General features: G+C 38.5%; 1 protein-coding gene across 2 annotated transcripts in view; it reads left to right on the forward strand.

The window, feature by feature from the left end:
• Nucleotides 1-14,868, forward strand: part of LOC126426749 (putative sodium-dependent multivitamin transporter) — a 374,153-nt gene extending 359,285 nt beyond the window's left edge. For both annotated transcript variants that reach the window (XM_050088737.1, XM_050088736.1), the window contains exons 5-7: nt 1,131-1,326; nt 6,613-6,780; nt 14,655-14,868. In XM_050088737.1, the coding sequence (XP_049944694.1) occupies nt 1,131-1,326; nt 6,613-6,741 (325 nt within the window). In that variant the 3' untranslated portion in view covers nt 6,742-6,780; nt 14,655-14,868. The remainder of the gene's footprint in view (nt 1-1,130; nt 1,327-6,612; nt 6,781-14,654) is intronic.
• Nucleotides 14,869-24,212: the final 9,344 nt, after the last annotated feature.

Here is a 24,212-nt window from a genome sequence, read left to right on the forward strand (position 1 = left end):
GTCATTAGTCCCCTAGAACTAAGAACTACTTACACCGAACTAACCTAAGGACATCACACACATCCATGCCCGAGGCAGGATTCGAACCTGCGACCGTAGCAGTCGTGCAGTTCCAGACTGTAGCGCCTAGAACCGCTCGGCCACACTGGCCAGCCCCAATGTTATTCAATCTGTATATTGAGCAAGCAGTAAAGGAAGCAAAAGAAAAATTTGGAGTAGGAATTAAAATCCATGGAGGAGAAATAAAAACTTTGAGGTTTGCCGGTGACATTGTAATTCTGTCAGAGACAGCAAAGGACCTGGAAGAGCAGCTGAATGGAATGGACAGTGTCTTGAAAGGATGATATAAGATGAACATCAACAAAAGCAAAACGAGGATAATGGAATGTAGTCGAATTAAATCAGGTGATGCTGAGGGAATTATATTAAGAAATGAGACACTTAAATTAGTAAAGGGGTTGTGCTATTTGGGTAGCAAAATAACTGATGATTGTCGAAGTAGAGAGGATATCAGATCTAGACTGGCAATGGCAAGAAAAGCGTTTGTGAAGAAGACAAATTTGTTAATATTGGGTATAGATTTAAGTGTCAGGAAGTCGTTTCTGAAAGTATTTGTATGGAGTGTAGAAATGTATGGAAGTGAAATGTGGATGATAAGTAGTTTAGACAAGAAGAGAATAGAAGTTTTCAAAATGTGGTGCTACAGAAGAATGCTCAAGATTAAATGGGTAGATAACATAACTAATGAGGAGGTATTGAACAGAATTGGGGAGAAAAGGAGTTTGTGGCACAACTTGACTAGAAGAAGAGATCGGTTGGTAGGACATGTTCTGAGGCATCAATGGATCACCAATTTAGTATTGGAGAGCAGCGTGGAGGGTAAAAATCATAGAGGGAGACCAAGAGATGAATACACTAAACAGATTCAGAATGATGTAGGTTGCAGTAGGTACTGGGAGATGAAGAAGCTTGCACAGGTTAGAGTAGCATGGAGAGCTGCATCAAACCAGTCTCTGGACTGAAGACCACAACAACAACATTGGCAGTTATATCGTGATGTCACACGCACACCACACCTGGGATCCACATGTTACACATGTGTACAATACGTATTATCCCCCACATTGCAGCGAGTACTTCTACCTGTACCGCGTGTCGTACCTGTGGGTTGTCATGCTGGGATTCCTGCTGACACTCGTCGTGGGCGCCGTCGCGTCGTGGGTGGCGGGCGTCACCTGCAAGGGGGACCGCAGCTTGCCGCCGCCAGACCCCGACCTCTTCGTGCCGCCAGTCCGGAGGGTGCTGCTCGCGAGGAGAGGGCGCAGGGTGAGTGGCAGTGGTAACAGTGGCAGCACTGTCTCCAGCTGAGCGATGTCCTGACAACTGATTAGGCAGTCAATTTCAGATATAATCTGTTTGAAGACACATTTAGTATTGGATTAAAACCTGTTTTAGTGGTGGAGTTGATTATAAAGTGTTTCTGAAATAAACCTCTTTCACTTGTATATGAACTATTATGTGAACACAAAAACTTTTGTGATTTCAAATCACATCTTCAGGTGTACAAGATAGGAAATGTACAATGAACATTATGATAAACAGATAGCTATCCTAATAACCTATGCTGACGACAACCAATATGAAGTACTCACACATCAGTGACATGTTTAAACCCAGATACAAAAAGGAGGGGTAGTCGACATCTCAAAGTAAGGTACTGTTACCCACAACAAGCGGGATGTAATTCAAATTGACAGGTTTAAAACTGAAATGTTAAATGTGCACCTACCTACAGTGAAAAGAGCAAAATAACAAAACAAGAAAAGTAAAAGCCCCAGCTAGATACATTGAACGCCCCTGGTTATGAATCCTCAGTTCATACTGGGAAGCTGCAGACAGCAATGCTTCAGCCTCCTCAGTGTGCCAGTGTGTTCATGTGTATCATGGAGGGCACTAGCATCACCGTGCACATAGCAGGGAAAGCTACAAACATTTTTACTCAATCCAAATATTTTGGGAATGTTTGAGGCCTCTGTTACACAGCATAATCATATAAATTATAAAATATGTCAGCAAAAAAATTGTAAAACCAAATAGACCAGAAACAACAAGCCCAGGATCAATAATCTAGCAAATATCACACTACATCTTTGAAAGGTGATCAAAGATAGACAGTATATTGTAACGTCTTAACTCCAGCTGATTGTTAAGGGTATGTTTGGGGTATAACTTTAGACTCTTCCACAACGTTTAAGATCTGGTCCTTCACTTCTCTGTCTAAGACTTTTGAATTATTGACTACACCTGTTATGGAATGGCGTGAATCACGTAAGCTGGTACTTAAAGTAGACTTTGAATTTCTCAGACTGTAGTGTTCTCGAAACATAATAGCAGACCCTCTGCCAGTCTGCCACACATACCTGGCAGGACAATTGTCACAACTGATGCAATATATACCAACAGTGTCGTACTTTTCACAGGCCACATACTATTTATTTACAAGTGTTTGACCAAGATTCTGTGGGGTAAAGAATACTAGCTTTATCTCTTTTGTCCTTTACTTTATTATTAAACTTAATTTATTTAATTTTATTATTAAATTATAGAGTGTCTTTCTTGACTGCAGACTTATTTAGTCTAGTGGCTTAAATGGCTCTCAAGAGACAAATCTTGGTACTTAGTTTTAAAAAAAGTCACATGAGCCATTCTGGTATGACCCCACTGGGGCCGATCTGACAACTCAGCTTCTGTGATGTAGCTACACAATATGCTCTATGACTTAATGGGCGCTGAGAGTCAGAAGAATGGCTCCACTATATATGCCGATCATTTGTCAAAGGTCGTCTCGCTCATCAGAGAGATTGAGCTTACAGGAAATGCCATGTGTCATGCTGGATCACATATAGCGGTGTTGGGGTGACCGAAAAGCTCAATATTTGTGCAAACAAGGCAACTTAAGGTAAAAGGAGAACCACCAAGAAACTGATAATAAAATGGGGAGAAAGTAAGAGCCTCACAAATTATATTTAGACATCGCAGAATGTAGTAAGGTACTGTTTCTCCACTTATTGTGATGTCACCCATTACATATACAGGGTATTATAGAAAATTGTTACATATACCTATAGGAGCTAATATTGGTCAAAAATGGAATAAAAGATGTGTCCGGAAACCAGTATCTGTTGAGATATGGCTCAATGTGTTCTCTCATTCCCATCTGTATGTTACATAGAAATATATGCTACAGGCATGCACTTACCATGCATTCTGATGCATTCTTCAGTGCTACTTCACAGTGAATAAGCGTTCTTTCAGATATACGGAGCACCATTTGGATTGTGTTTTGTGCATTGGTCATAAGCTACTGCAACATTTTGACATTGTTGATGGGTCGGGCACACATCAATGTTGTTAAATATCCCCAGAGCCAGAAATCCAACGGATTCAGATTTGGTCAATGAGGAGACCATGGTACTGGACCTCCCCAGTCAATCCATTACCCATGAGCATTGCAGTGAGATACTGTTACACAATCAGTAGAAAATTGGGTGGTGACCTGTCATGCATAAAACAATCATCATTCTGTAATGGTAATGTTCTCCATTAGTGCTAATAATTTATTGTACAGAAAACTGATATGCGGCACCTGTTTAACTGTATGGTAAAGTCTACGGCCCTAAGAGCCTTTCACTGACAATTCCCAGCCATACATTCATTCTGAAGTGATCCTGATGCCTTATCACTGTGATTGCTCAAGTATTGCATTGGTCCATACATGCATACTGTAGTTATTTACTATGGCATCTCTTGTGAATTCTGCCTCATCTGTAAATAAAATACAGTCTGAGAACTGCGGATTTTCAACAGCTCATGTCATAACAGGTATTGATTTTTGGACATATCAAAATAAGTACTTTCCTTCTATTATTCACCAATACTAACTCATATAGGAATATATGACACTATATTTAAACACCCTGTATTTAATGTATAGGTTGTTTGTTTTGGTATAGAACAACTGAATAGCTCCAAAAAATGTGAATTGTATGAAAAAATGTTCCAGATAAAAAGTTAATATTTTCAAAGGGGACATATATCTGTGCTGCCCACTAACTTCTCTCCCCACAATGCAGTGGTCAATTTTTTTATTTTCAAATGGAAATCTTCATTTTAACGCAGATTTGGAGTCTATGCCAAAAAATACCTAGGGTTTACCTGAAACTTTCTTTGCATTTGTGGTAGGTGGGGCAGTAATGAACAGATTTAAGATTCTCTGGCTTTTGCAATTAAGAACTGACTCATTTCATTCTACATTGCATTTGTGATAAAAGTGTAAACTTTACTCTTCTGAACAGTTGTTCTTGTGTTCAAAACTTGATTGCACAGTAAAATTTTTTTGTTTAGATCTTTGAAAATGTGGAAAAGAAGCTACTTTTACTATAACATGGGTTCTGTTCCCCACAGCACCAGGATGATGAATTTTAGTGAGTCCCCTCAAATCTCAATGTGTTCTTCCACATAATTCTAGTACACGCTTAAAATTTTGCTCATAAAACTAGAACCAGCTACATGTGTTGTTTTTTGTGCATTCAGATAGTTGTTAATCAAAATAACTTAATTGCTTAATGTATATATGTTTTCTCTACTTTTCTGTCTTTTATATTACTGTTGAAATTCAGCAACTGCATAATTTATTAAAATTAAAATTTAAAACAGTCTTGATTTTAACTACTTTTAAGATCACTGACTATGTTTTCAAAAATCTTATACATAATTTATTGTTCTGTAGAGACAGATTTATATGCATCTGTAAACAGCTGCTGCTACAGAGCAGAGGGCAGTTCGTGCACAACCGTGTACAGTCACTGGGCTGGTCAGTCAGTATAAAGTCACTTCTGCAAATTCCCAGTTGTACAATTACTTACAATAGACAAAATATTATTGCTACTTATTAATTTTTTTAAACTCCTTCTGAAAAGCCATTGGCACTGAAATGTGAATTTGTCTCCATTATCCATTTTTTAAATATTTTTTTTATATAAAGTGGTTTCACTGTTGAGTTCTTTAAGCATTCAGGAAACTAAACATTACTAAAAGAAGAATTACAAATTTGGCCAAGTACTGGACCAACATAGGCAGCACAGTGCTTTAGTATTCTGCTAGATAATCCATCATGTACCTGAGAGTTCTTAGTCTTCACTTATTGACTCAGTGACTGAATCTCCACCTTTCCAGTATCATAGAGGTGTATTTCAGGTAGCAGTCTTTGAAAGCCATTTCCTAAGAGAATTAGATAATTACCTGGAGAAACTAAGATTTTATTTAACTTACCCACTATATTCAGAAAGTTACTGTTAACTACTCTACATTGTACTTATTGTTGAAAGTTACTTAAAGTTCACTTATAACTTCCCAGCAACTGACTTATGAAGAAGTAGAAGAAGAAGAAGAAGAAGAAGAAGAAGAAGATTTCAGAGTAACCAAACTAACGGGACTGTAAACTTAAAGAAAGGCAAAACTACACTGTACACAAACAGGCTTCAGTGATAGGCCTGGGTGTAGCTATTCTGGCCTGCTGTGAAGGTATTGTGATGTGGTTGTGCTGCAAATGTCTGCATATCATAGACATTTGCAACCCAACATTTACATTATGCACTGTGTGTCTTGTTTGGAAACAAATTTGTTCCATTTGCTGGCGATTCTTGCTGCCAACATCAGTAATGTCCATTTTAATCTTTCCCCTCAAGCTGGATTTTCAAACAGCTCAGTACTTTCTTAGGTTTCTTTTCTGGCAGTGTTAGCTGTATGTTAACAGTGGTGCAGAGTAGTATGGATCGAGTTGGCCAATATATCTAGTGTGAAGGTTCACTGAATGCAGTGGAAGGAACAATACAGCGATGCTATAATGAAATATTCTCACATGGATGGCAAACCATATCATAATATCTTCATACCACATCAGAAAAGCTACAACCAGTGAACAGTGGAATTCTGTGTCTCTGTGAGTTCAATGTCCTGTTAATTAGATTGCTCTGTAATCATCATCTCCTTGTAAAGTCAATTGCGGGCAGTTACAAGTGAAGTCCAAATATTTTTCCATGACAATAAAATATACAGTATTTAACAATTAGGTCCCGTATATAGCAGCTGAGTCAAATGAAAGCTTAGTTTGCAGCCCAATCCAGATATGAAAAAAAAAATTGTGTAAAGAGTTAAACTAGAAGCAATTATTCTGTAAAAAGCCACTGGATAGCATGGATTTCTCATACCAATACGCCCAGAATTATTGCTCAAGAATCTCTATATCACATTTTATTTAGGGCAAAACAGTAGTGGGCGAAATACTTATCCTTGTGGATCTCCATACTTAGTGCATTTCTCACTGTGAATTTGGTTTTATTCCTGTATTATAATTTGTTAATGTGATCTGTTTTCTGTAACTGAGACAAGACTTTGTTCACAATGCAACATTTTATAGTTTCTCTTGTAGAATTAAAAGATCTGTGCATCTGAAGGCCTTTTAAAAGTTCCATAAAATATTGACAGTTTAAAGTTTTACCTATTTGGCTCTAGCACAGTCAGTGGGTGCAGCCAGTATGTATGTGTGTGCAGGGCTCCAACCCGGTGCAGCTGACACGTGTGGCCGGTGACCTGTCCAATGGTGTGGGACCAGCTGCAGACACCAAGAGCCAGGAGGAGCCGCTCAATGGCATAGGTGGCCACCACGTCACCCCAATGTGATGTCGACAGAGTACAGTGGGGACTGCTGTGAGCTGAAAGGTGAATCCACATGGCATGCGACCATGAATGTATGTACCCTATACTTGAGGGATCATCATAATTTGACCCAAGATAAACAACAGACCTGGTACTGCCACTTATGGGACCTACATTTGATGTTATACAATTGTCAAGTTTGTTTCGTTCTTGTGTCTAAGTGCACCAGTGCAACCCTCTACTTTCTATTCTGAAGGTTAGATGCCATTTGTAGAAGGCATGATGTCACAGACTGTAGCAAGGTCACAGAGTATACTGACTGGATAATTTTTCTTGTTTACCTGTGCCAGAACTTAATTTGTGAGGTCATGCTCAGCTATATGTGTGTTAGTCCTTTCATTACCACCACCTGGTACCAAATTATACAGGGTGTTAGAAAAAGGTACGGCCAAACTTTCAGGAAACATTCTTCACACACAAATAAAGAAAAGATGTTATGTGGACATGTGTCCGGAAACGCTTAATTTCCATGTTAGAGCTCATTTTAGTTTCGCCAGTATGTACTATACTTCCTCGATTCATCGCCAGTTGGCCCAATTGAAGGAAGGTAATCTTGACTTCGGTGCTCGTGTTGACATGCGACTCATTGCTCTACAGTACCAGCATCAAGCACATCAGTACGTAGCATCGACAGATTAGTGTTCATCACGAACGTGGTTTTGCAGTCAGTGAAATGTTTACAAATGCGGAGTTGGCAGATGCCCATTTGATGTACGGATTAGCACAGGGCAATAGCTGTGGCGCGGTGCATTTGTACCGACACAGATTTCCAGAACGAAGGTGTCCCGACAGGAAGACGTTCGAAGCAATTGATCGGCGTCTTAGGGAGCACGGAACATTCCAGCCTACGACTCGCGACTGGGGAAGACCTAGAATGACGAGGACACCTGCAATGGATAAGGCAATTCTTCGTGCAGTTGATGATAACCCTAATGTCAGCGTCAGAGAAGTTGCTGCTGTACAAGATAACGTTGACCACGTCACTGTATGGAGAGTGGTATGGGAGAACCAGTTGTTTCCGTACCGTGTACAGCATGTGCAGGCACTATCAGCAGCCGATTGGCCTCCAGGGGTACACTTTTGCGAATGGTTCATCTGACAATGTGTCGATCCTCATTTCAGTGCAAATGTTCTCTTTACGGATGAGGCTTCATTGCGACGTGATTAAATTGTACATTTTCACAATCGACATGTGTGGGCTGACGAGAATCCGCATGCAATTGTGCAATCACGTCATCAACACAGATTTTCTGTGAATGTTTGGTCAGGCATTGTTGGTGATGTCTCGATTGGGCCACGTGTTCTTCCACCTACGCTCAATGGAGCACGTTATCATGATTTCATACGGGATACTCTACCTGTGCTGCTAGAACATGTGCCTTTACAAGTACGACACAATATGTGGTTCATGCACGATGGAGCTCCTGCACATTTCAGTTGAAGTGTTCGTACGCTTCTCGACAACAGAATGGGTGATCGATGGATTGGTAGAGGCGTACCAATTCCGTGGCCTCCACGCTCTCCTGACCTCAACCGTCTTGACTTTCATTTATGGGGGCATTTGAAAGCTCTTGTCTATGCAACGCCGGTACTAAATGTTGAGACTCTTCATGCTCATATTGTGGATGGCTGTGATACAATACGCCATTCTCCAGGGCTGCATCAGCGCATCAGGGATTCCGTGCGTCGGAGGGTGGATGAATGTATCCTCACTAACGGAGGACATTTTGAACATTTCCTGTAACAAAGTGTTTGAAGTCACGCTGATACGTTCTGTTGCTGTGTGTTTCCATTCCATGATGAATGTGATTTGAAGAGAAGTAATAAAATGAGCTCTAACATGGAAAGTAAGCGTTTCCGGACACATGTCCACGTAACATATTTTCTTTCTTTGTGTGTGAGGAATGTTTCCTGAAAGTTTGGCCGTACCTTTTTGTAACACCCTGTATAAATATTTTTGTGGATTTGTGGATGTCAGAGCAACACATTTTCTTAAGCAAGCAGCAGATTTCCAACTTTAATAGACAGTTATCCAGTGAAGAATCACAATACTACAACGTAAAAGTCCATGCAAGAAAAATATCAGAGCTATAGGATCTCATGGAAGACCTCATGGAAGAATTACAAAATGTGTGAAAAGAAATATATATACTCTTATATAAATGGTATGCAAATAAATGAATGCTAGCTTTCCAAGTAGTAATCAGTTACACCACTGAATACCTCAATATTATGAACATTTGTTGCCTGCTTTTATAGAAGGAGCAATAACTCCATACACCAAAATTCCAGAGTTTATTCCTCGAGTCATTACTCTTTCCATTCACTGCAGTATTTTCAAAAATGGCATTCCTGTGATGCAACTTCCTTGGGGGTGACAATCTCCCACCCCCTTGCATCAGTAATTACATAAAGATATCATGCATTGGACAAACCAATAATACCACTTTTTATCCACTGAAATAACGCCTTTCCAGCATTTCCATAGGTTTGATATAATCACGCTGTAGGAATGTCATTTTTAAAATGGATTATTTCTCTGTGTGTAACTATCTCCCTTACCTCACAAAAAAGACTTTGCATTTCAGACATAATACAGACAGAATTGTACGAGGTAATGGAGCAGGATGAAATGTAAATATGTGGTACAGTGGGCTGTGTCTTCTGCTGTGCACTTCATAATGAACTTCAGAATTAACTGAAATGTGTAATAAGTGTAATCAGTAGAGATGAAATCAGTGAAGATAAGAGGGAGGTCTCGAAAGTTCTCTGCCGCATACTGAAAAACGTGCATTTATGTTTCCAGAATGTTTTTCAACATAATCTTCTTTAACATTAACATATTTCATCCAGTGAAATTTCGTATTTGTAGTGTACCATTGGAAGGGCTGCAAGGCACTCTTCCACAGCTGGAGTTGCTTCTGTGTTAGGTGAAAAATGCTGATGAACAAGAGCAACTTTGAATTTTAAGAGGAAATGGAAGTCTGAGTGAAACATGCCAGGGGAATAGGCTGAACTTTCATCCAACACTTTACAGTGCATATCTAAAAGTAAATTATGTCAAGGTTGTCTATTTACTGCCATTAGGGAAACTCCATGATACACTGTCACTGCAAAGAAACTTCTAAACAAACAAAGATTACTGCATAACAGGTGTAAAACAAATAGTAGGGCTATAGATAGATGCTGAATGAAATGCATTTGGCTGTCAAGAGATCAATTACTGATGCCTTCAATGACTACCATAGCAGAATATTATGAAAATGACATTTCACAAAAACCAAAGAAATTCTGTTTCTATGTAAAGGCTGTTAATGCACAAAGTTAGTGTCCAGCCCTAGTGAATGAGACAGGAACTGAAATTGAGGGTAGCAGAGCAAAACCTGAAATGCTTAACTACATTTTCAGATTTACTTTGCAAAGGAAAACCCAGGAGAATTGCTCAACTTTAGTCCTTGTACCACTGAAAAGATGAATGAAAGAAGTATTAGTGTTAGTGGTGTTAAGAAATAGCTGAGATTATTGAAACTGAACAAAGCTGCAGGTCCGATTGAATCCCTGTCAGAGTCTATACTGAATTTGTGGCTGAGTCAGCCCATCTCATAACTGTAATCTATCATAGATCCCTTAAACAAAAAACTGTGTCAAGTTCTCCGAAAAAGGTTTAGGTCACACCTATCTACAAGAAAGGTAGTAGAAGTGATCCACAAAACTGTCATCTAATATCCTTGACATCAATTTGTTGTAGAATCTTAGAACATTTTCTCAGCTCAAACAAAATGATGTACATTGAATAGAATGACCTCCTCAATGCCAGACAGCATGATTTTCAAACCAAACTTTCACATTTCTCCCATGACATATTGAAAGCTTTGGATCAAGGCAACCAGGTGGATGTTATGTTTCTTGTTTTCTGAAAAGGATTTGACTTAGAACCACAGCTTTGCTTATTGTCAAAAGTATGATCATATGAGGTATCAAGTGATATTTGTGACTGGATTGAGGACTTTTTGGTAAGAAGGATGCAGCATGCTATCTTGGATGGAGAGTCATTGTCAGATGCAGAAGTCATTTTAGCTGTTGTGACGCAAGTAGTGTTCTTGTTGTATGTTAATGACCTTGCAGATAGTATTAATAGTAAAATCAGGATTTTCACAGATGATGCAGTTATCTATAATGAAGTACTATCTGAAAGAAAGTGGGATAAATATTTTATAAATATTCAGTTAGATCTTGTTAAGATTTCAGTGTGGTGCAGAGATTGGCAACTTTCTCTAAATGTTCAAAAACGTAAAATTTTGCACTCAACAAAATGAAAAAATGCAGTATCCTATGACTATATCATCAATGAGCCACAGTTTGGATTATCCAGCTCATACAAATAACTGGTTGTAATGCTTTGTAGGGATATGAAATGGGATGTTCACTCAGGCTCAGTTGTGGGTAGTTGCTGCTGTTAGACTGTGCTTCATTGGTAGAATACTGTGGAAGTGCATGCAGTCTACAAAGGAGATTGCTTACAAATCACTTGTGCGGCTCGTTCAAGAATATTGCTCAAGTGTGGGACCCATACCAGACAGGACTAACAGGAGATATTGAATGTACATTCTGACAGCTATTGAACTATATGAAATAAAATCATCATCAAATTCTGAATGGCTTGCGTTAGGATGTTCAAACTACACGGTTGGCTGCAGGGCATGATGGGAATTGGTATGTGAATTCACACATGCCTTTCACCATTTGCATGCAAAAATGTCACAGCACAGTGTGCCTGAGTGTATAGTGCTTGTAAAGGCCTACCATACGAGCAATAGAACCCCAACTGTGGTCCGAAGGAAATAGTTCGAGCTGAAGACAACTGGTCCAAGTGTGCTAACAATCAACAATTTGATTTGCAAGTTTGAGAGAATGGGTAGTGTCGTGAGGACAGTGTCAGCAATATTGGTCATCCAAAAGGCTGAAAACTTCAAGAATATGCATGCTGTGTTTCAAACCGGCCACAGGAAATTGATGAGATGAGCTGCACAACAGGTGGGAACCAACCGGAGATACTGCGACAAATTGTTGTTGAAACATGCGTCTATTCCCGTACAAAATTCAAACCCGTCAGCCATTTAGCCCCAAGGGTATGGAACAGTGGTTGCGTTTCATCAGCACTATTGTACACAGAACTGACAAACAGGACTTTGATCTGAATATTGTTCGGTTTAACGGAAAAGTGCATTTTCATTTAGACGAGTCCGTCAACAAGCAAAATTGGTGCATTTGGGGGGACTGAGAATCTGCATTTCATTATCGAGAAGTCTCTTCACCTTCAGTGGGTGTCTGTGTGGTGTGCAATGTCCAGTCGTGGAATAATCGGTGCTATCTCTCTTGCTGGCACAGTAACTTCTTAATAGTATGTGAATGTTTTGTAAGACAATTTTGTCCCCATTATCTAAAGTGACCCTTATTTCTACAATAAGTGGTTCATGCAAGACAGAACTTAACCCCACGAAAGCAGGAGCGTGTTTGATGCCCTGGAGGAGCACTTTGGGGACCCCATTCTGGCTCTGGAGTACCCAGAGGCCACTGGCACAGGCCACGTTCCCCTCATCCAGATCCTCTGGATCTGAAAACATGTGACTGCATTTTGTGGGGCTATATTAAAGACAAGGTGTACACAATAACCCCAAAACCATTGCCGAGCTGGAAAACGCCATTTCGGAGGTCATCGACAGCATCAATGTTCAGACAATTCAACAAGTCGTGTACAATTTCGCTATTCATCTGTGCCACATCATTGCCAATGTTGGCAGATATATCAAACGTGTCATAACCTAAATCCAAATATCTGTAGTGACATTTACATGTTGAATAAAGTGTATGCATGCCATAGTTTGTAACTAATTTAACTTTTTTTCATATAGTTCAATAGTTGTCACCCTGTATACAGAGCAGGGCAGCTCAAATAATCACAGGTTTGTTTAATCCGTGGAAGATTGTCAGATAGATACTGAAGGACCTGAACTGGAAGACTCTCAAAGATAGGTGTAAAGTATCCCCAGAATGTCTACTGACAGAGTTTCAAGAAGCAGCTTTAAATGATTACTCTAGGGATATACTACAATCCCAAATGTATAACTCACACAGGGACTGTGAGGATAAGATTAGAATAATTACTGCATGCACAGAGGCATTCAATCATTCTTCCCACACTCCATACATGAACGGAACAGGAAGAAAGCCTAATAACTGGTACAATGTTATGTATCCTCTGCCACGCACCTCACAGTGGATTGCAGAATATGGATGTAGATGTAGATATGAATTTAAACTATGTATGACTCAATATAGCGAAAATAGTATCAAATATGCAACATATCTTCTCATTGTAAAAGAGACTGAGATTACATTGTTATCAGCCTTATTTCTGCAGCAAAGCTCTACAATTCCCCCCCCCCCCCCTCCCTGCAGATACTCCCCTACAACAATTCATTGCTGCCTCAGGATTAAGTCCTCTCAATCAAACTACTCTTTCTGTCAAGTTGAACAATAAATTTCTTTTTTTTCCATAATTTGGTTCTGTACCTCCACATTAGTCTACCCATCTAATCTTCAGAATTCTCCCATAGCACCATGTTTCTTCCCAGAAGTCCATATTGTTGACATTTGACTTCTATACAGGGCTGCAATTAAGAAAGATACTTTCAGAAGAGACTCCTTAACACTTAAATTTGTATTTGATGTTAATAAATTTCTCTTTTTTGTGAATAATTACCTTCTTATTTGCATTTTACATCCTCTCTGCTTTGGTCATTGTCATTTATTTTGCTGTCCATATAGCAAAACTCATCTGTAGCTTTCAGTGTCTCATTTCCTAATAAAATAGCCCCGCCCCCTCCTTATTTAATTAGGCTACATTCCACTAGCCTTGCTTTACTTTTGTTGGTGTTCACCTTGTAACCTCTTCTGAAGGCGTTATCCATTCCATTCGACTGATTCCCGCAGCCCTTTGCTGTCTCTGATACAATTATGATGTTATCAATAAACTTCGATTTTTTGTCTGCTCCCTAAATTATAATTCCCTGTCCAAAATTGTCTGGTTTCCTTTTCTATTGCTCAATGTACAAACTGAGTAACTTGGGATATAGGCTAAAACCTGGTCTCATTCCTTTTGTGTCCTTCAGTTCTTCTCACTGCAGTCTAGTTTGCTACAACCCTGACTCTTTCTTCTCATGCTTTTTAATTCCTGTACCTGTACTCTGGTTTCTTTACAGACTGTAAGCTTGTGCACCCTGAATTTTATTCCTGCTATCTTAGCAACTTAAAAGAGGAGATTCTCCTCTGATTTGGCTTGTATGATTCTTTCCATTCTTCTATAAATAATTTGCTAGAAGTTTGCCGTCATGAATTATTAAACTTATGGTTCAGTATTATCACACCTGTCATTTGCCTTCACACCTGTCACTTGCCTTTTTTGAAATAGCAGTTATAAAATTTTTCTTGATGTTTGTGGGTATTTCACCTGTAACACATGTCTTGAACACCAGGCAGCATAGTTTTGTCATGGCTGACTCTTCCAAGGAGCTCAGTATTTCTGGGGGAATTTCATCTATTTCCAAGTGCCTTGTTTTCACTTACATCTTTCAATGCTCTGTCAGACTCTTCTCACAATGTCATATCTCCCATATCATGTTCATCTACTGCCTCTGTATATTTCTTCCACATTTCAGCCTTCCTTTCTTTGCTAAATATGAGTTTGCCCTCTGAGCTTTTCCAAAGGTTTCTTTAATTTCCCTTTATGAAGCATGTATGTTTCCCACAACCACGTAAACTGAATGTTTGAAATCCAGTGTGTGTGACTGTTTGTTTTCCCTGTTATTGTGTTGCAGGTGCTGATCTGCAGGTTCCCAGCCTGAGACATTCCAGCCTTCTCTACAGAGGCTGCAACAACTTAGTCTATTTATTTTCTAGTTTTGTAAAAAAGGAAAAAAAAATGTAAACACTCAGTATTCCTCAGTTTGTAATAGCTGTGCTTTTTATTCTCAGTTCTCTTCTGTTCAGCTGAATTGCTGCAAATAATAAAGCACTGCAAAATCAGTTTTATAGGTGCATGAAGTCTCGACAGAAGCAGCCAAAGAGAGTGGGAGAGATTATATGAGACAGAAAAATGTTGCTGAAGTTAACTGGAGATGCAATACTGCGCAGTGTAGAAACTTTCACAAATGTAACATTTCAGTGGACTTATTAAATATGGGCAATTGCTTACCTGGTAAACTGTGAGCAAAGTATGACAATAATTATTACAATATTGGAAAAAGTTCTGACCAGCAAATCAATAATCGTGTGATGAAGATCAATACTACAGGAGGATGGAGGCATTGGATGGTGTAAAGATGGCTGAATAATATTGTTGAATGGCATAGAAAAGATGCCTCCAAAATAAAACTAGTTGCCTATAAAAGGTCACAGATACAAACCAATCACAAAATTTGCACATGTACGTTTTTCATCATATTTGCTGCACCGTAATTATTTTTCTAGAGCACATTGCACTTTAGAAGAATCTGTCTTGTCTTGTGTGTATGGGTTCCTAGCCAAAGTAAATTTTTTGAAGGTTAAAACCATTTTGCCATTTCAGCTTTAAAATTTTTTTAAATATGAATGTTTCTTTATTTCATCATTCACTCACCCACTGTCAGCTGATTTTTGGCACCTGTAGTAAATTGAGTAATTCGAAATCAAGCTGCATCTGTACTTCACTCTTTTGAATAATGCATCAGTTTAAATAGAACTCAATACAACACACTGCATTGCTATCTGCACCACTTCCACCACAGCTGAACTTATACAAACACATATTGCATAATTGGCAAAGAAATCAACAAATATGGTATTTCTAATGTGGGTTCAACTTGTACAGTGTAAAAAGAATTTAGTGGTAAACATGTTTTTCATCCATTCATTCACCCATTTTGTTCTGGCTCCACATTAGGGGTATGGAGTGAGTTAAAGTATTCATTAAAAGGTGTGGGTAGAGACATGAAATTTGTTGAACATTAGCTGTTGTGTTATCCCTGCTTTTTTCAAGTCATCTTTACTGTCATGACAAGTTCCATTGTCTGTATTCTAGCTTTACTGCTGGTTTTGTACAGCTCCACAACTTACCTGGTTAATGTGGTTGACTGCATTCTTTTAATATCCCGTAGAAGTTTAGTGCATATTTTTACATGTGAAGAAATACTGATCTAATTTAGAATCTCCTTGTTTGCTCCTTCATCCATCCTTTTTTTAACAAAATAATTTGTGATTACTTTCTTCTCTTCTATATTTCCTCAGTGCCTCTTTGCCCATTTTAAATACTTTGTTAGTGGGCTACGCTACATCCATTATGTTTTCAAAACTAGTTCCTAGAACAATTTATCCAAATATTTGACTCAAGAAACACTTAATTGTTTTGTATTTAGTTTCCAGAATTTTGTTTAGCAGAATGTAGTTGGACAAGAGCAACATTATTATTTTTTAAAGGAAATTACTGATCATCTTATCATACTACTAGCTGCTGTTTTTATCTAATAGTTTTGTGTAAATTTGCACAGAACAGTGTCAGCTGCCTACAGAACATTAAAGTTAAAGCACAGTTTAACATATACGGTCATGATATTCATTGCTGTGGGAACTGTTACCGTCTGCAAGCTGGAACAACACTAGTGCACATTGCAGCAAGAAAGCCTGCAGGATTGTTGCTTTTGACATTTTATTGTAATGTCTGTGTGGTTTCACCTTCAGCTGCATCTGTGGAGGCATATGTAGTACATTAAGTAATGCAGGTATTGCGTTCCAAACAGCTTTCCTACATTACATATTCTCTGATCCGATTGGAACTGTAATGAAAAGAGTTAACATTGTTGAGTAGATACTCAACATGGGTGTCTTTCTGCAAAAAGTCAGTTCTTCTGCTGTTTACTAGTACTTTCTGTTCTTAAGACCCTAACCCAAAACATCTCTCAAGTATGTAACAAGAAACATGTCTCCTAAAGCTTGTAATATTGTTATCACATATCCCCACATTAGCTGACAAAAATTAAGTGAATAGTCAACTGTTTCATATTACGAGTAGATGCAATACTATTGAGAACTTACAGTATTCAAAATGAATACAAAACATATGTGCAGTCATTTAGTAAGAATCTTGAAATGATTTAACATTGTGACATCAATCACGATGTTCATGAGTATAAATGAAAGATTGCAGAAAATGCAAACAAAAGCAATTCAGAGAACTTTTTCACACTCAATGCACATCTTCCTATTGCATTCCATGAATGTTGGCTGAGCACGATTGATGCACTTATGAGACCACCAGTTCTTTTTTTTATGCTGGGTACTTTATACACATCTTCTTCTTTTCCCTTCTATCATTTGGTATGCCTCTAAGGTGTCATCAAATAAATTCTCCTGTGTTTGAGATTTAATAGGCATTTGCACCAAAATTCGATTTCTGCTTTTAGTAGAACCATTCCTCTTTCCAAAATATTATGCTGAGCTGTTTTTCTTGTTGTAACAGACTGAATGTTTCTGCTTGAAATTATCTTTGCCATAAAATTACTGTGTTTGCTGTGAGTAATTGGCTGTGGTACAATTCAAACAGGCTCTCCTTCCAGTAAAGCAACGTCTTCACCGTTCCACTCCTGTTTTGTGGTGACCATCAGCTACTACAAAGTCAGAATCGATACTAGAATCATCAAAAATGTTATTCTTTTTCCCATTTTCCACTTCATCTTCTTTGGTTCAACTGCAGACCCCTTAGTCTTCTTAGAAAGTTGCTGCATGCTGAAGCTAAAAATAGCATAAATTCACACATACAATAAAATGCTATAAAATAAGAATATCCAAAATATCAACTGAAAGCAAAATATGTATTGACTAGAAACATGCAGTGTGTTGGACCCACCTAATTATTACACATAATGTGAAACGTGGTCACACAGGCACTCAATTTTGCACTAACTTCGAAATGATATGTCTTATTGCTAGGCTGACAAAGTCAAGCTCATTGATGAATGTTGCTTTACATGCCACATGTTTTAGAATGAATGTTTAAAATGAATGATGGGTCTGAGAGACTATTGTTTTGGGTCAAGGGTTAAAGAAAAAAAAAAAAAAAAAACATGCTTCAGCAAATATCTCTAGGCTATAAGGGAACTATAAACAAACTATTCTGTAACGGACTGTTTTATACCTCCCAAGGCCCTTAGGAAACTAAAGAAAGACAAATGTGGTCTCACCCACTCTTCCTTCTTCTTCTTTCTTAGTTAGTGCTTATTTTTACGGCAGTACATGAAGTTCCCTATTGTAAAAACTGTTAGAAATCAACATAAATGATACTGTTTGCACTAGTCTGATACCATATTTGTAAACGTAGCTTTCTGTTGGCTTGGAACACTGCTGTTGCAATATATAACAAAAATGAGTCGGAATGTCATGACTGTATGTGTTAGACCCTAGTTAAACCTGACTAATTATCAGTGTTCGGGCATTTAAAACTCCATTGTTCTGATAACCTGTAAGTGTGATGGTACCACTGCACCTCAGTTTTGAATATTTGGAGATTTCCAGTTCTCTACCTGATGTCTGTTGGCAACATTCCAAAAACATTTTCACCAGAACATAAAACTCAGTCCCAAACCCCAGCCAGGAATCATAGTCTACCTGAAAAGCATTTTTACTTCTAGTATTTTGGCTGTTTGTCCTACATTCATTATTATTTACCTCAGATAAGACAAAAGAGTGAACATATGTTTATCTGTTGATGTTGGTTTTTCCACTTTACTCAATATTCTCACTATAGACTAAGTACTTTTTTGACCTCTGCTTCTCTGCGATAGAGCCTCAATTGGTAGTGAGTGTGCTTTGTGGATGTTTCCTAGAGTGGCTGCTTCTGCCTGGCGATCCGTGACTCATATCAGCCCGCATTGCTGCAGGCTCTCCACTATGATGGGATTTACCGTACACAGTATGCGAATTAATGAATGAGTGAAGATTATGCCACAGGCCAACACTGAGTGAAAATGTGCGAGGTACACTGTTACCAACCACTCAAATTCCACAGACTGTGTTCATTTTTTACCGCAAAACACAGTAAGTTTTGGACACAAATTGTGTTCTAAGAATTCTGGCTGTGATGAAAAACAGTGACAACATTGCATTGCAGACTGAAGTACAGAGCTGCAAAAATTAGCCACAAAGTTTACTACTTTACCTGTGTGTGCATCCACTGCCTAGAACCTCTTCCGAATCCTATCTAGTTTTCTTTTTGTATTCCACTAGTTATATAATCCATCCAAAACTGTCATCACATCATATTCTGGAAAATGTGGCAAAGGGACCAACAGCATCCAAATAAATGTCAAACCAATTTATTTTTTAATGTAAAGTATTACATCGTCCTCCACAATTTGGCACCATCGCCATCACATTCCGCATGTCGTCATCCCTTGGCCGAACATCTTTCAATATATAGCCCATCTGTCTTTCATTAAAGTTGCATCCTGTCTCCAAGTCTCTGGTAATCTGTCCACTAGTTAACACTGTCTTCAGTTCCCACTGAGAGGCTATAGGATTTGCAGGGGGTACACTGATCGCACCACCACTGAAATAGGTGTGGGTTACAAAACTATCCCCAGTCAAAAATAAACTTTTTCAAGACAGTGGTAAAACCTGCTGAGCACACAGTTAATGCTTTCATGGCCAGTTGTCTTAGTTGCTAACGAATCTTCCAACTTGTGTGGTTAACGTTTTAGGTCTCGCATTTTGTCCAGAGCTGTGTTTTGACATCTTCAGAGATGCTCCTGGTGCCACTTTGTTTTGCCGAATGAAGAGTTAGGCATTGGAAAGAAATGTAAATACAAATATTTCATATACAGTGATGAAATGTTGTCCACAGCTATATAGAGAAGCCATCAAAGTACATAAATATGTGGATGATTATAACAGAAAAGAAGCCATGAGACTTAGTGGTATGTGGATTGATAAAAATATTTAATAATGAACATACAGCACTGGAATTGTCACAGATCATAGCCCTCTAGACAACACAACTATTCAACATAGTTGTCATGCATTTATACACATTTGCACCATCATTGAACCCAGGCATCAAAACCAATTTTGGGGAAAAAAAATCACACTTTTGCTTCTTAACCTATTTTTGTCACCATGTCTGTCACTGTGAATCACTTCAACAACACATCCTCAATTGACATCTGTGACATATGTTGGCACAGCAGTATCTGTTTCTCTGTAACCCAACTCTTTCACGCAATACCACACACAGCCGATGTTGGCTGCAGCATCACCACACGCTTGGTTCATGGATGACATAAAATCAGCTTTACAACAGTGGGTCAAGAAGCAAAATACTGAACCCCTATTCCAAACTGGCTTTGATGCATGTTTTAAACAATGGCATAGGTGCACTGTCACATTTTTAAATACCAGTGTTATGCAGGGACACTTTGGTCAATGATCTGTACTAATTCTGCTGTTCTTTGTCCACTATTAATTTCTTGATGAACAGTAGCTCCAAAGAATCAATAGTTAAGTTTCATCTTTGCTGGATGTCTGTCAATCACATTAAAACACGTACCATGCCCACTTTTCACAATATTCGTGTCACATGACTGACCTGGGTCTCAGCAAGACATGGCAGAATCAGAAGCAGCTGTGGAGATATCTGACTCTGCTCTATATGACATGTCAGGGCCAAAAACATTTGTGGACCATGAAAGTGCAACCCCAAAGATTTGCCAGCAATTAAAATCTTCTCAATCTGACTGTCTGCTGTCTTGTCTCCATTACATTTTGTATGTTACTTCCTAATCCTTCTAGCAATGTGCCTTTGGCATCTCAAGTAATGTAATTTGTGTCCTAACAAAAATTAATATTCTAATAAAATACAGTCTTCAGTGATGAATGTCTTGTCAGAAAATCACGCTTGGAACATATCAAGTTCCTAGAAAAACAAAAATTACATTAGAAATGCAGAAAACTCTGCCATTTATGTCGCCTCCCAACTAGTGTTGTCAGACTCACTCACTACCAACTTTGGTTGATTTTCTGCTTGTCCCAGAGCTTAAAAATGAACATAAACAGTCTCGACTGCAAAAAACTTTATTTTTGTAGTTACCGGTTTCTGTCAGTTACTGACCACCTTCAGACCACATATAATGCTGACAGGTGTTGGCAGAGAACAGAGCAGGCATTACAAACTGCATTAATGTCAACTGCGGAGTTTTGTGGAGTCCATACCACCTACCATCAGATAGTAACGGAAGGAAACTAGCAACCACAAAAATAACGGTTCTTGTGGTCGAGACTGTTTATGTACATTTTAAAGTACTAAGGAAAACTACTGTTCAAGAAAAATGTTCTCAAAAATTACTGTCCCAAAGCTATCACTGTTTTGAAGTTTTGGGTTGAGAAAGGAGAGATGAATTTGAGGTGGGCTTCTGACTTAATAATTTCGATCTCTTTCTGGTAAACTGTTGAAGAGATTTCATTTTGTTCCAGAGTGCAATAGATCTCGAAGATATGCCTAGCAGTTCTGGCACATACTGTAGCTGCATACATTCTCAATATTTTGTGGTTGTCACGTTTTTTCACTGGACATGTGAAAGGCTGAGCAACAGCTTCCTCCCACACGTAGGAATACTCTATATTACAGATACCGAAGGGTACCGTATATTGTATAGAGGAAGTAATGACTGTATCCTAGTCATTTGGTACTATGACAACTAGATTCTTCACAAAGGAAATTAATGAGAAATCCTGATTTGGGGGAAAAATGGCCTCTGTTGGGTTGAAGGTAAGCTATGATGGTCAGGTAGTGAAACAATGAGTGACTTTGAGCTCATGCTAGCTTTCTCACAAAAATAACGTGTGTCAGATGACAGAAACTCTTTCTGCCATAAACTTTTTGGAGACAGGATTTTTTTAACCATTTAACTGTGGATTAGAGATGTAACTGGGTGATGAAAATTTTGCGTTTCGGCTGTGGCTACTGTCATACATGTTTTCTCAGATGTACTTAAGGTGGGTCATCTTCAAGGATCTTAGGGACACATTTAAACATGAAAACCCTTCTTTTAATGGCAGAAAATGAGATGAGTCCCTACTTGAGTGTACTGTGCATGAGTCTGTTTTGAATTAATTAATTCTCAAGGAAAAAATGGAATATTAAGTTTCATAAATACTGTCACAAATACTGGCAACTTACCCACTTTTAGCAGTTATTTAAGACTGTCATTACTCTCCGCTATTGCCCCTGACCATCAGTCCTCACTTTCATTCTTCATCACCATCCATTTGACACCCACTACTAAATAAAAGCTGCCTCTTCACTTTGCCACACCTTACAAATTTTCACCCACATCCATTCCTACTGCTGCTGCTTGTCATTTTCTAATGTCATCTACTTATTTGTGTAGCTATTGGCTTCCATGTGTCTCCCACTAATTTCCAGTTTGCTTGCTGAGGATCCTCCCAACATTTGAACAGAATTCTCTTTAAAACTGCAGGTTTCACTCCAACTCCATCTACCAACCTATTATACTACACTCAGTCTAAAACAGAGGATTGGCTCAACAGAAATGCAGTTACCTCAGCTGGATCTTTGCCTGGAACTGTTAGCTGTTATGTAGTGCTGTTACCAAACCGGGCGGTCTTGTGTTGCCATACTTGTGTTAATGTGAGTTCCATTGAAAGGTGAGGACACAAGTGGCTGCAACTCACGAGAAAGATCCACTATTTTGTACTCAAAGTCCTAATTATTACTGTAGGCCAATTTGTTGGAAGCTCACTGATTACACTTATGTGGTCAGGAGTTGGGAGGTATTGTGTAATGCTGAACTCTTTGTTGAAAATGTTTGTTGCAATAGTAAAACAATCACAAGCATATCATTTCATAAAGAGGACTTGTGCAGATTAAGGTAAGTTGTGTGAAGCCAAGAACTTGCCAATACAAGTGGAATCTTTTGGATAAGTGTCAAAATAAGAACAAAAAATTTGGGTAACATAAATTGTGGAGAATTAATATATGAAAGCTGTACTTTGCTCCATTGGCATATTTGGGGAAAATTTTCTATTGTATCCAATTAATCTTCTCGTATTCCTCTGACGCTGGGTGATCCACGTCATAAGAACTGAGGGCAGCCTTCTTCTGTAACCTTTGAACCAAATGTTGGTTCTCTTGGATTATCTGATGTCCTGTGCATCATATGTTTCATTTCTGTATTTGGTTGATAGTGTAGATGTTCCTTGATCAGTGTACAACATTCTTGGTACTGATCTTACATCCTAACAGGCTTCAGGACATTGTAATATGGTTCATAACATACCTCCATCAATTACAGGACCAATGCAGGAGTAGTGGCATGTCGTAATGGCGTTTGTTGGGTGTATCCTGTTGGTGGAATACCCTGGCTGCTCTTGACAAGCAGTGGTACCTTTGCCATCTAAAGACGGCTCCATATATCTAAGATGTCTGTCCTTTGCTCTCCTACTTCTCCACTAGCTGTTCATCTTTCATATCTGTAAAAAGACACATCACACTCAAAACTCATAGTAAATCATTCCCAAAGGTAAATACTTGTGGTGAAGCCCCTTCTTTTTTGAAAGATTTCCTTTATCAGATTATTCCACATGATATTTCTAGCAGGCTGCTACTTATTGTGATAACGTGGCAAGCAAAATCACAGATAAATAAAAAAAAATGAAAAATAATTAATAAATAATAAAAAAAACTCATCGAGTTTTCCATTGAGGTTTTTGAATATCCATTGGTTGGGGAAAGAACACTGATGAGCTGTATAGGGATGTATCAAACAGAAAGGAGTAAGAGCCACTTTAGGAAAAACTTGATTTAAATCATTCCTAATGTAGTTTGGTGATTATTGGCTATGTCTTGTTAAGTTATCCGCACATAAAAATGTAATGTGATAGTGTATGACTGCCTTATTGTAGTGGCACATGGCAACTGGTAATGGAAAATACTTTCACATGCTGGTGCATCCTTAGGTTCCTAATACCCTGTGTGTGTGTGTGTGTGTGTGTGTGTGTGTGTGTTTTTGTGGTTCTGCAGGAGTGTATGTGCAGTGTTTGTTGTACTTATAATTAAAAGAAATGTGCTAGCAATATTGTTGTTTGAGGAAGATAAAAGTGTTTCCATTTTCGAAATAACTGAGAAGCTAAGTTTCTTGGTCAGAATTTTGTGATCAGTTTGTATTGGAGTGTGTGTGTGTGTGGATGAATTCTTCTGCACATGGGTTTCCATTATTGTTACTGCAATGCGTGTTTGGCAACTGCCAACACACACAGACAGACAATATCATATGTAGAAAATGCACATCTCCATTGAGCTGTTGGTAAGTGCCTTTTGTCTGTCATTGTTA

This window comes from Schistocerca serialis, chromosome 11, assembly GCF_023864345.2.
Source record: "Schistocerca serialis cubense isolate TAMUIC-IGC-003099 chromosome 11, iqSchSeri2.2, whole genome shotgun sequence".
NCBI classification, from domain to species: Eukaryota; Metazoa; Arthropoda; class Insecta; order Orthoptera; family Acrididae; genus Schistocerca; species Schistocerca serialis.